General features: G+C 45.9%; 1 protein-coding gene and 1 long non-coding RNA gene across 7 annotated transcripts in view; one reads left to right on the forward strand and one right to left on the reverse strand.

The window, feature by feature from the left end:
* Positions 1 to 7,058, forward strand: part of PLB1 (phospholipase B1) — a 138,883-nt gene extending 131,825 nt beyond the window's left edge. For both annotated transcript variants that reach the window (XM_074331834.1, XM_019735316.2), the window contains 2 exons: positions 5,274 to 5,348; positions 6,628 to 7,058. In XM_074331834.1, coding sequence (XP_074187935.1) covers positions 5,274 to 5,348; positions 6,628 to 6,837 — 285 coding nt within the window. In that variant the 3' untranslated portion in view covers positions 6,838 to 7,058. The remainder of the gene's footprint in view (positions 1 to 5,273; positions 5,349 to 6,627) is intronic.
* The window catches only part of LOC109449260 (uncharacterized), a 97,770-nt gene that overhangs the window by 537 nt on the left and 83,983 nt on the right, over positions 1 to 13,250 (reverse strand). For all 5 annotated transcript variants that reach the window (XR_012496294.1, XR_012496292.1, XR_012496296.1 and 2 more), the window contains 5 exons: positions 7,313 to 7,500; positions 7,065 to 7,221; positions 6,640 to 6,776; positions 5,090 to 5,178; positions 4,452 to 4,733 (listed from right to left, as the gene is read on the reverse strand). This is a non-coding gene — a long non-coding RNA (uncharacterized LOC109449260). The remainder of the gene's footprint in view (positions 1 to 4,451; positions 4,734 to 5,089; positions 5,179 to 6,639; positions 6,777 to 7,064; positions 7,222 to 7,312; positions 7,501 to 13,250) is intronic.

Below are 13,250 nucleotides of genomic sequence, written 5' to 3' on the forward strand. Positions count from 1 at the left end.
GCCTCTCACTATGGGACCGTCAGCTACATTTGCATAGAGCTCAACTGTATCCTTCTGCACAGAGCAAATGAAATGCTTTTCCAAACCACTGGCTTCTTTGATCTAGGCTCACTGGGTAACCCAATCCCCAATCTGCATGCCCCTGATTTCGCCCAGGGTGCCTAAAGTCTATGCTCCTGCTCCTTTCCCTGCAGTTTCAGGTCTGCTCTGTCTCTGCCAACCACCACTGTGCAAATATTCCCACACCTGTCAACTCATCCAATAGGTCACAATATTGACTTTCTCCTTAGCTACACCACCTCCTCCCTCTCTAGCAACCTGTTCTTCTCAGAACAGCTTGTAAGCAGGTTTTAGCCTGAAGCCTACATAATTGCAGACTCAGCCTTCCTCTACTTTTGTTTTTCTGGTGTTTTCCTCCTGTTGACATCACATTCCGCCTGCTCCTAAATCTTCCATCACACCCTGTCAGCCCAGGACTCTGAATTTCAGTTCCCTCCCACCCAACCTCCACAGTAATTTTTTAAATCCAAGTGGGCACCGTGTAACTCCTTTCTTTTGTAGGTTTTTGTTTTAAAGTCCAGTTGGTCCTTCAGTGGCTGAGTCATGTGACCTCATTCCTTTTAAAATCCTCCCCCAAAGAATGCGCATCTATGCACAGTCCCATTTATCCCCCCAAGATCTCAAATATAAAGCTCTTGCATCCTGCCAACTTTTGAGATAGTCTTCTTACTGGAATTTCACCCGTGAATGACATAAAACAAATAGGCCATTCGAAGTAGAAAGGATCTTAGACATCATCTAGACAGAATGCTCTGTAACTAAACAACAGAGACAGGAAGCAATTTGCCCAGGATCACACAGCCAGTTAGTGGCAGTGCAGGGATTAGAACCCAGGTCTAATTGCCTGGACACAGCACCACCTGGCCTTTCTGCTCCCAATAAGATATGCACATATGTAACCGCTGAATTCATGTCTCATAATTAGAGTTCAATGACACAGTGTCTGCAGGCTTTGGATGTCGCTCCCAAGGCACCCTACTGTGGCAACAAGTACACTTTCAACTTTTCATCTCCTGCCTCTCCTCTCTTAACAGTTCACACCTCCTCCAGAGACTTTTGCAAAGCCAGAAACACCAACAGTACCAGGAACTGCCTTTTCTTTTCCTTCTGTGGTCTTTTTATAAACAGTTTTTCCTTTGTTTCTGATGCCTGTTCTCCACTGCTGGCTGCTCCCTCCTGTGGAAATCCCACTCTCATCTAATATTTGCATTTCCCCAGGTGCTGGGTGACAACCTAGCCTCCTGATTGGTGTCTCCAGGTTGAAAGCCCTTAGAACAGCCAATCTCTGCTCTTGCTATAGAATAGAACCATCTGGACACTTTACAAACAATTCATGCCTACCACCACTGTGGTAAACTCTTTGGCACATCTACTGAAGCTGAAAATGTATTTTCTGTAGCCCCAAAATTCCACTCCTGGGTATATCCCCATCAGCAAGGAACACACGGGTTCACAAAAAGATGCATGAAAGAATTTTCAGAGCAGCACTCTTCTTTATCCCAAACATCCACCAACAGGAGAATGGATAAACAAACTGGCACAAGTATACAATGCAATACTTTCAACAACGAGAACAAACAAGCCAACAAATGCAGCAATATATATCAATTTCAAAAATAAGCAAATTATATATGGTCCTTTTGGGGTGTGAACTGTACTGGAAGTGGGTGGCATGGGGGCTCCCAGTGCTGGTAATATTTTGTTCCTTGATCCAGATACTGGCTACGTGGGGATGTTCACTTCGCCACAATTTATCATCTGCTCACTTATGATTTGTACGTGTTACTATATATGTGTTGGCTTCAATAAAAACTTTACTTAAAAAAGAAAAAAAATAATCCACCAGTGCCTGGGCCTCATCCCTAGAAATTCTGACTTAATCAGGAGTGGCACCTGGGTTCAGTATATTTTAAAAGTTCCCCAGGTGACATTATTGTACAAGGTTTGCAAACCACTGCCTGAGATGTATTCACCACAGGGCAACTACAGTAGTAGGCAGAAATGAAAATCTGAGCAAGCCCCAGGCTGCTTTCAAACGTCCAAGGCCTGCTTCTCTCAGAGGAAAAAAGGCCAGGCCCCGTAGCTCACTAGGCCTTTGGGGACTTGGCCCCAGTTAACCTGTCCAGCAGCTGCCCCACCACCCTCCGATTTGCACTTGGCAATCTAATAAGGAATGATGTTTCCTGTGCCTCCCTTGCTGTCTCTGCCTCTGTGTGTCTGCTCTCGCTAATCCCCTTATCTTGGACTGCCCTGCCAACCTGCCTCTCCTGGCTAACTCTGACTCATCTCAACACTTGACTCCGGTGCCAGTTCCTACAGGAAGCCTCTGAATCCCCAGAGCGGTCTAGAGGCCCACTCCACCCCACTGCGTGCTGTCCCAGTCCTGTCATTTGGCACTTTGTTGGTGTGTGGCTTAGGAAAGGTGGGTTCTAGGGAAAACAAGCCCATATCCTGTGGCCAGCCCCAGGCCTCCTCAAGCCCGGAGCTTCTCCACTCCGGTCTCCGTGATTCTAGTTCATCCATCCACTCACTCAACCACTATTTACTGAGTACCACTGTGTGGTAAGTACTGGCCCAGGTGCTAAGGGAATGCAGCAGTGAAAAATGTCCCTGTTTTAATAGACATTACAGTCTAGTGTGCAAGAGCAGATAAAAAAACAAACAACAAGGTGATTTCTGACCACATCGGGGCTTGAAAAACTATAAAAGCAGGGTGATGTGACAGAGTAACGGTGGGAGAGAAGGAGGCCTCCCCGAAGAAGTGACATGTGAACTGAGAGAGGCTGCCAGGCATGCAGAGTTCTGGGCCAGAGTGTTCCAGGCAGAGGAAATAGGACCTGTGTGGGCCTGGAGTCAGGAATTAGCTAGAAGTTTCTGAGGAACCTAAAGGCTAGTGTGACTGGAGGGAAGCAGGTAAGGTCAGAGGTGAACAGGGGTTAGTCCTTGGATGGCTTTCGACAGGAGAGCTCTATGACCTGGTTTACCCTCTGGCTGCCGTGTAGCGATGGACTGGAAGGAAGCAAGAGTGGAATTGGAAAGACCGTTAGGAGGCTGCTGGAGTCTGGGTGAAAGATGAATGTGGCATAGAGGAGAGAAGTGGTCAGACTTGGGATATGTTTTAGACTGACTGATGGATGAGGTCAAAGAAGAATAAAGGATGACTCCTCAGCAGGGGCTTGAGGAAATTGGGTGGATGGTTGAGGTGGCAGAGAGAAATAGGCTAGGGCAGGAAAATCCAAGTTCCGTTTTGGATGTGGTAAAGTGTGAGCTGCCTTCCCGACATCCACCTGGAGTTTTCAGGTGAGTTGTTAAATATATGTGTCTGGAGCTCAGAGAGTTGGTCAAGGAAGGAGATTTCAGAAAAAACGTGGGGGTTTCTAGCATTGAGGTGGTATGCAAAACCACAGGATTAACTGAGAATTCCTAGAGAAAGAATAGGTGGAAAAGAGTGTAGGACCAACTACCAGCCCTAGGACATGCCTTCCAACTTTTGACACCAGCAACAGAGGAGAAAGAAGGGGAGCAAGAAGAACACCATATCCAGGGAGCCAAGAGAAATATTGTGAAAGGGAAGCATCAATTTTGACAAATGCTGCTGGAAAGTCAAGGAAGACAATGACAAAAAAAGGGACCATTGGATCTGGCAATATGGAGGCCACTGGTGACCTTGATCAGAGCTTCAGTCACATGAGGGAAACTGAAGACTGATTGGAATGGGTGTTAGAGAAAAGGAGAGTTTGGGAAGTACAGCCAGTGACTGCAAACAACTCTTCTTAGAGTTATAAGGAGTAATGACGAAGGTGCTTAGAGGGGATGTGATCGGCGGGGATGGTGAAAGGATGGGAGATAGAATAGGTTGTGCCCTGATGGCAAGGAGCCAGTAGTAAGGGAGAAACTCATGCAATCATCAAACCCATATAATCATTACCTTCCTCTGCCCCAATTTCACTGGGAATCAGCCAACCTGACCTATAGCATCCATCTGTCACTAGCTGGTTCTGTTACAATAGTGCTAAGTAGAAATAACACTGTCTTATATATATAAGCCTCCCCCTGCTCACACATACTTTCATCTCTTCTTCTCATTTGAGGCTCACAACAACCCAATGTACAGATGTCAAGACAGGGGTTAGTGCCCAGCCCCTAACCTTGGGGACAATTTAGGAGCCTGTCTAGCACCACACAGGTCATTGTCAGCAGAGATAGGACCCCAGCGGATGTGTGCACTGGTGCTCTGTCCAGTTACATGGTGTCTCCTCCACAGCCAGAGCAGCCCTTCCTCCTATAATTGTGTTACTAAGGAACGTACACATATATCAAAGGCTAAGACAACAATAGGAAGACCATGGATTAGGTGCGGTCATTAGCTGGCACAGCGTCCTTTCACTTACCTCATAGGTAGTACCTGGGGGTCAGGAGCTGATGAGGTCAGGAACAGGCAGAGACACAGATGAGAAAGTGGTAGAGGCCAGATGCTCAGGACAGAATCTGAATAGGTGAGAGAGACCTGCGCCCATCCTTGGTACTGGCCACATGTCCGAGGGTAGGCTACTGGCTATAGATGCTGGGAGGAGGGGGTACAGCAGCTGCCAGACCCTCAGAATGTCTTCCATATAGCAGAACGTCTCTGAACCACAATTGCTCCCAGGAATGTTTTGAGTAAACCTTTTCATCTGTGGGAATAACATACAAAGGAGCTGTAGAGAGAAAACTCTGATTCCTTAAGGTTGATAAGCCAAGTGTAGGAACGGTGTCATGGTCACCAATGTTTTCAAAGTTTCCCTGAACTTGACTAGCCCCACACACTTCAAGAATTTGGTAAATATAATTATCACCATTTTATAAAATTGAAAATGCAGCGTGTCTGTGATTACAGCCACCCCCAAAGGAAGCAGGAAATGGAGGTTCTGGGCCCTGCCTTTCCATTCACTGTAGCCTCAGAGTGGTCAGTCTCTCCCGGGCTTCAGTGCCCTCCTTAGTAAATTCAGAACACAGACTCGGCGGCCCCCCTGCTCAGACAGACTCTGACCTGTCACTCTGTGAGTGCAAATCAGGTCCAGCTCTGGCCGTGGGGCTGTTGGTGTCTGCCGTGGGTCTTGCTCCTTTGCTGGTTTCAACCTTGCAAAGAGGAAATCTGGTGTGAGAGAGTCCTCCTAACAGGGCGGACTCCCCCGGCCTTGGAGGTAATCAAGGTTTCCTTTTTCTCTCCTCAGCTGGAACCAGTGGGCCATAAGACGACCTCCAACAACTTCACCTACAGCCGAACCAAACTCAAGTGTCCCTCTCCTGTGAGTTGAGGTCCTGCCTGTCCAGTGTGGAACAGATGCTTGGGGGTTGGGTGGGGGGCAGAGGTGTGATATAGCACCTGGAGATGCAAAAATCCCCTGGGAGGTTTTGTCATCATGCACCTTCATGTACTGCTACCATTCTCCAATCTCACCTCTCCTCACTGCCCCTGATGCTTCTCAGCTCTTCTGAGAAGCCATGAGTGAGGGGAAGGAGAAAGCAAGTCTTACTAAAGTGGAAAGAGGCACTCATAGGAGGCAGACAGCACTGGTCAGAACCTTGAGTCACCCTCCACCCCTGAGGGGTCTACGTCATCCTGTGTCATAAACACGGCTGAGGAGCTCTCTCATGCCAGACATGCTACATGCCAGACATGCTACTAGGAATGAGGGCGGGGGGGGGGGGGTTGGGAGGCAGAGAAATAAGACACCGTGTCTGTTCTGTGAGCCTGCAGTCTTTTGCCTCCCTTTCCACCACTGCCTTTTTCCAGGCCGTTATTGGCCTTCCCTTACTTGGATCCCTGAAAAATACCTAACTTGCTCCCCAGCTCTCCTCTCTCCCTTCTCCATCCATCCCCTAATCACTGCCTACCTGACACACACCTGCCTTGGTCTCTCTTTTCTGTTCGCACCTCTCATAAGACACTGGCTCCTTTGGGATGTGATTATTTCTCAACATGTCTTATCCCCTGACTGGATAACGGCAGATGTCACATCTTAACCCTCAATTAGTCGTCCAGGTCCCTCCCAGCACAGGGCTCCACACAGCAGGCACTCAGCTTTCACTGACAGGGAGGAAAGGACCCAGGAGGCAAGCCCCAACGCCTCCTCTCCCAGCCCTTCTCATTTTGGGTTCTCCAATCTACTACAGAACCAGCTGTCCTTCCATACTGAACTCTGCTCCTGGTACCCCTGGAAGGGAGGATGAGGACAGTTGTCCAGGGGTGGCCTAGAGGAAACAGGTGGGAGCTCTGCCAGCTCCCCAGGATGCTCTCTCTTCCACTGGTCACCTATCAGTTCCCAATCTTTCAAACTCGGGTTGACAGGAAAGGAGATGCCGGTGAGACACCACAGGAGGCTTTAGCTGGGTACTGACCACTTTGGATACCCGTCCTCCTTCAGGAGATCTGGGCACAGTGCAGGTGAAGGAGCTTTACAAACGATGAGCTGGGAAAATGTACAGCTATTGTAGCATCTCTGGGAAAGGGACTAAGCACGCCTCCGGTGGGCAGGTGGATGGTTTTCCGAGGCCCTTAACCCCTGGCCCTCTCCTCCCCCACAGGAGAGCCCTTACCTCCACACCTTGAGGAACAGTCGCTCACTCCGAGACCAGGCTGAAGCAGTGCCTGACGCGCTCTTCTGGGCCCTGCCCGTGGCAACAGGAGGCGGCGGGCTTGTAGTTGGAATCAGTGCAGTGATGGCATGGAAAGCCTTCAAAGGTCGTCGGCAGACGGAAAATCCTCCAATAAGCCTGAACACTATGAGCTTCTAGACCTGCCAGCCCTGTGCAGCAGCTCATCCTACACCCCCCAACCACACTCCTCACCAGCCCTCTACCTCAGCCCCCCCTTACTACCAGAGAGCACTTGCTTCAGCACCCGGTGACCTAGGAAGCCAAAGGGACAATCATGGCTTCTTGGGGCCTGGGGCCTACGCTCCTGGAATTGCCAAATTTAAATAAAGGCCAAAGCCGTTTTGTTCTTGGGTTAACCCACTTACAGCTCTCGCCTTCCATCTGTTGCGCGGCACAGGTGTGTGAGCCTTTCATGTCCCGTCTCAGCCAGAGCTGCCCAAGTGACGGCTGATGTAGCCCAGACCGGCCCCTGTCAGGCTGCAGCCCAGCACTGCAGGAGCACATCCTCAGTCACCAAATCCACTGTTTCAAAGGTGGGAGAAACATTGTTCACCAGGTGGTGGCTGGAATTTTGGAGCTGGCTGGCCACCATCCAATACAATCCAACACTTACCTGTTAGGCCCCTGTTTTGTGCCCAGGACAATGTAGAGCCTTGTGGTCACTCCATGCATGTCACAGCCTGGCTTGTCTTTCAAAAGTCGAAAAGCTCGGTGACTGCCTGCGTGTAATTCAGCCCTGGGGCATTGGTGGGTAAATGTGTCTGATTGCTTTCAAGAAGAGGAGTTCCTCGGGAAAATGTCCTGGGAAAGAACAATTTTGAAATGTCATTTTAAAAAAAATTAAAAGGATTGGGACATAAACACTTCACATATCCTCAACCTGATTTTCTCAAGGTACTAAATTTAGCAAACACTTCCTCTTTCTCCATGGCCAGGTTGCTGAGAGAGTCTGATTAATATGGGCTGCTCCTACTAGGGCAAGGCCCCAAGCTGGATGTCTTACAGAGATTCTCTCTTTTACTCCGCACAAAAACCCAGGGAGGGAGTGGTGAAAGTTTTGTAAATAGAAGTGGTGGTTGTACAACATTGTGAATGCACTACATGTTAAAATGGCTAATTGTACGTCGTGTGAATTTTACCTCAATAAAAATGAAACAAAATAGAATCTGTTATCATCCGCATTCTAAGTACCTCTCTGATCCCACAGCTTGGGATGATAAAGGATGTGAGTTAGAACCCCAGGTCTCCCATTTAAATGTGTGGCCTTTGGAGCAGACCCCAGCATCAGCCTGAGCCCCCGTTTCTCAGATACTTCGTCTATAAAACTCGGAGTACCCGTTTTGCCTGCCTCTCACAGCACTGCTAGAAAACAAGAAATGTATGTAAAACTGCCCTGTAGCTCCAAAATACTGCAAACACAAAAGTGGGTTGCTTTGTCCTCTACGGAGAGGTGAGACAGTGTCCGGACTGTCAGGAAAGTGGCGAGGTCCAGAGAGGGGGGTGGGAACTGGGCAGTAACCTGCAGAGGAAGACGTCCTGCCTTCCTCTTAGAAGGTTCATCATCTTATTTCTCTTTGTAAAACAGAATAGAGTCCCCAGAGGACTTAGGTCCCATCCCAATGTTCTTCTAGCTTCAAATTCGTTTCTGTACAATGGGGACAGCATACCTTCCTCACTTCTTCCTATGGACCAAAAAAAAACGTAGTGACTAAATTACACATGCCCGAAAGAACCACCACATGCCAGCGTGTGTTCCTGGCTTACCGCTGTGTAACAACACAGAGAACTCATTAAATCCAAGAGTTCACTCGCCGCCACTGTTTTCCCTCAAGCTTCTATTCCTCCAATAGCTCCCACTTCAAAGAATCACGTAATTCATAACCATGAATCCCCTTACTTGGGTCGGGGTTGGAATTCATGCTCCCTGAGTAATCCAGGAGTCCCTAGTCTGAAAAATTAACAAAAAAAGTGACCCCAGGATGGTAACCAAGGAACATTTGGCAGAAACAAAGAGAAATCCTCTCTGGAGGGACATAATCACAAGCCAGGCCTCAAATTCCCACCAAATAAATGCTGAAAATCCAAAAATTTAAAATCCATGAGAGTACCTACTTGACTCAGTAGTAGTATATATACATTGGCTACGTGCCGTGTCCATTACCTACATGAAAATGTTCTGTCAAGTTAGAATGATACCCACAGCCACACCATAAATGAAGCCATCAAATCGTGAGAAAGCTACACTCCGTGGTCCTCTCCATAGAGGCTTTTGAGTTCAAAAGAGATTCATGTGGATTGAATTTGGTTAAAAGCCTTCCTAAGGGACAGGGAACTTTAATTGAGCTCTGAAAGTTGGAGAGATGATCTGGTCAGAAGCCAAAAAGAATGGGTTTTTGGAGACTAGGAAAACTTCATCTAAGCAGAGAAATGAACACGAGCGTGGTGTGTATAGGGGACAAGAAAATGAGAAAAAATGAGGATGGATGAGCCAGATATAGCTGGACTAGAGGGATGCTATGGGAAGAGCAAGGTGTTGAGAGAGATTATATTGTTATAATGGTTGTAATATCAGGTTGCATTTTATTTGGGACTATAAATATTATTGGGAAGAGATTAGTCAAGGAAAAATAATACCAATAAAAGCTGACAGAGCGCTTATACGGTGACATGCGTGATGTTCCACTATAATTAAAATTTCTCCTTCCCTATTTTCATCCCCTTTTTACAGAGGAGGAAAACCAAGACTCAGAGAAGAGGTGACCGGCCCACAGTTATATACTTTCATTACATAATGGGACGTTCATCAAAATAGTGTCCAAGGTAAGGGAATAACCCCAAAACATAAAACAGATGATTCCATCAGTGAATTGGGCCAAATTACAAATGAATGTGATATAAAATAAAAATCTAGAAAAGGAAGATGTTGTCTTCACAAGTCTGTGATAGTACCACGAGTTCCTCTGCTTTCAATTGGTCTGAAGAACTCGGCTATCTCCAGTTAATAAGCTATGATTTAAAAAAAAAAATTATCTAAAGGGACTAAGATGTATTTTACTGGACTGTATGTGGAGTTATAGCAGCAGGCAAACCTTTTTAATTAGAAAAAAATGAAGAATCAATCACTGTGAAAACCAGGAGATAACAAACGGCAGGATTAGACCCACATTTTACATAAGTCTTATAACAGTATTGAAGACAGACCATAAGTATGTTTAGAAAGATTAAAGACAAAAGGAATGTAAAACGTAAGACATGAATAAAGCATTATTTTTAAAAATAAAGGCAGATTTGTGAAAGAACTAACAACCAAATAGAACTTCTGGAAATCAAATACATTGGTATTAAAGAAAATTAAACTTCAGTAGATGTGTTCACATAACAGATTAAACACGTAGTGAACCAACATTTCCTGTGTATTTGCTGTATACTAGGCATTGTTTGGAGCAGTAAGTCTGTATTACGCATCAATTCTCACAACAGTCCAGTGAAGTACATACTACTATTACCCCAATCTTACAGAGAAACTAAAGCAGAGTCTAGTTCTTACAAAAAGACTGAAAAGACATAAACAAGATAAAAACAATAGTTTAAAAGACAGATATTCAATAATTAACTCCCTTCCTCTTTCAGTATGAATTCCAATAGATTATTTAAGGGGCTTTGTAAAACAACCATAGTAACGAAAATATATTTGGCATCTTACACTTTACAAAGCACTTTAATATATTCTAATTTGCTCTTCACTGCAAACTTGGAAGTATTAAGAAACATCCCAAACTTAGAAAGAAGGCAGGAGAGTGACCACTTGTCCTGTCATTGTCATTGTTTCATAAGCTCATCTAAGAGATATTTAGTTATCTAGAACACCTTGTCTGATTTTGCTGTTTACCATTCGACGAAAGCCCAGGCACTATGAAGTTATGCTGACTAGCAGATTTCTGACTGGTGAAAAAAGATAACCTCAAGGTTACTGTCTTATGGGACATTAATCAGTTTTATACCTACAAGCAACATCATTTCAGCGTTCCGTTGACCAACTAACAATGTAAATCTCCATTCCTCAAATTCTCCTTTGAACCAGGCTTCACCATCTTAATGATTCCCTCATTAATTACTGAGTTAAAAAGTCTTTGACATGTGTTCACCCTATAACATATGAGAATCACGTTTTTAACTTTTTAAAAATTAAGAATGATATTTTTAAACTAAGGAGGAAACCAATTTTTAAAAATTATAAGAAAATATATAAAATCTAAAGGTATATTACAAAAACCTAGTAAAGTTGAACAAGTGGGGACTAACAACCCAGGAATTCCATCCCTAGGTGACAGTTCCCAAAGAAACATATGCAGATGTGTCTGTCTAGGGAGATACGTGCAAGCGTATTCATAGCAGTGTTGTTCATAAAATCAAGAATACTAGAAACGATGAGATCAATGACCATCAAGAGTGAACTGGGAAAATAATTTACAGCACATTAATACAATGGAGCATTTATGCATCAGTGAAAAAAAATCACTACAGCTGCATTCATCAGCTTGGGTGAATCTTACAATAATGTTGAAAAGAAGAAAGTTTTGCTAAGATTACATGTAATATCATTACATGTAATATGACTCCATTTAAATATGGAGCTAGGCAGTGAACTTAGGAAATCAATGTAAAAATCAGTAAAGTTGTTACCTTTGAGAGAAGGAGGGGCTTGTGATTGAGGGGGAATGTATGGAGGGCATCGAAAATACCGGAACTGCTCTTTCTAACATGCGTGGAGGCTTCACAAGATCTCTCTTGGTAACTATTTTTGAAGTTGAATGTGTATATATTTCAGACTTTTCCTGTAGGTACATTTCATCACATTTTTTTTAAGTTAAAAGAATGAAGGAGGTAGATGCTTTAGACAAGAAACAAGCTAAATTAAGTTGCTTGTTTATTGAGTGACCAGTTGGAGGGGGCTCTTTGAGGCTCTGGAGCCTGAGGCTGTGCCCAGGAAAATCTCCACTTTCCCAGCCATGATGCAAAAGCTATTCGCAAGGGCCACATACAAAACTCTGGTGAGTGTTAATTACAGAGCACCAAAGTGAAGTAAATATAAGTCAACGTTGACCTGTGCAAAGAAACAAAGGCCCCCACTTTGGGAGGCCCCAGATCCAGCTGGCCCCAGACCCAGAAGAGGCCAGTTTGGGCCCAGCTCCTTGGCAATGGTGCACTTATGGGGGACAGCAAGAGCTCACCAGGCTTTAGCAAAAGAACGCTACTCAAGTGTGCGCCCCTTCTATTTCTGAGTGATGTTCAGAAGACTTGTCACTATAAGCTTGTTCCACTGTTTGGGCAGCTGGCATTGTGACATGCCGAGGGAATGCGTGTCCTCCTTCTGGAGAGGCCCCCAGTCCACACCTATTGGTCCTGGCTGTGCCATCCAGTAACAAGCATGCCGCCATCAGCACACTTTCCCACTGTGCTGGGGGAGCAGGTGCAGACAAGGGAGTGAGAAGGAGGAGAGGAAATGGGGGCTTCACCTAAATATATTCCACATGGACAGTGTTTAGGTATTTGCATTTCATTCGTTGTGATCAATTAAAGTCTCAGGTACATTCAGGCTCAGTGATTGGAGAATCCACACTGACCCAGGGAGGAGGGGAGCTGGGGAGCAGAAAGAGATTCTAATCTTGCGTTATTAGGAAGGACCCTATTTCTTTAACCAAAATAAAACAGGGATGAGGTCTGCCTTAACAGGCTGTTAGTGGATTAAATGAGAAAATATATGAAAGGGTTTGGTAGAAGCAGCGCTTGATAAATGGGAGCTATAAGGATTCTCACTTCCTGTGAGAACCTGGGCTCCAAGTGTGTCCATGAGTCCTGCTGTCCTCACTCTTGGCAGTGCATTGCCTATTCTGTTGCTCCGTCCATTTGAACCTAAGCCTAGAATAAAATGATTGGCCTTCTAGTGAAGGCTCAGCCCCACACTGGTACCTGAAGGGAAGCCCCTCCTTTGGGTGGAACAACCAAGGCAGCAGCCCAGGGTCCCACGCTCAAGGGTGAACAGGGCAGCTCCAGGACATGCCTTCTGAGCAGTACCAAATTCAGTTTTGAATTGTCTGTCTTGATTGATATCCCAAAAGGCCCATGAAAGAGGCTGATGGTGCAACCTCCTTTCAAATGCTGTCATCTTGTGTGAGCCCTAAACCTGGGGAACATCTGTGGGGACAGAGCCCCAGAAAGCAGTTTCCAGGCTCTCAGCCTCACATGGAAAGGTGCTGGCTCAGGTAGTAAATGGCCATCAACTGTGATTGGATGGCCATCAGCTGTGGCTCGTTGGCTGTCAGCTGTAACCAGTGAGCCATTGGGCACTAATATAACTGCTGTGGCTATGCTAGCAGCAAAATGGGGGCTAGCAAGAAGATGGTGGCTGAGCTGGCAAGCGCGGATTGCAGTTAGGATGGCGGATTGCGGACAGTGTGGATCCAGCCTCCAGTGAGACTATAGTGCCGCCAGCGAGAATATACTAGTATGACTCCCCTACCTATGGCTCCGTGGGTGTTCCTTTTCGGCCT

The sequence above is a fragment of the Rhinolophus sinicus genome, linkage group LG05 (assembly GCF_036562045.2).
Source record: "Rhinolophus sinicus isolate RSC01 linkage group LG05, ASM3656204v1, whole genome shotgun sequence".
In the NCBI taxonomy this organism is placed as follows: Eukaryota; Metazoa; Chordata; class Mammalia; order Chiroptera; family Rhinolophidae; genus Rhinolophus; species Rhinolophus sinicus.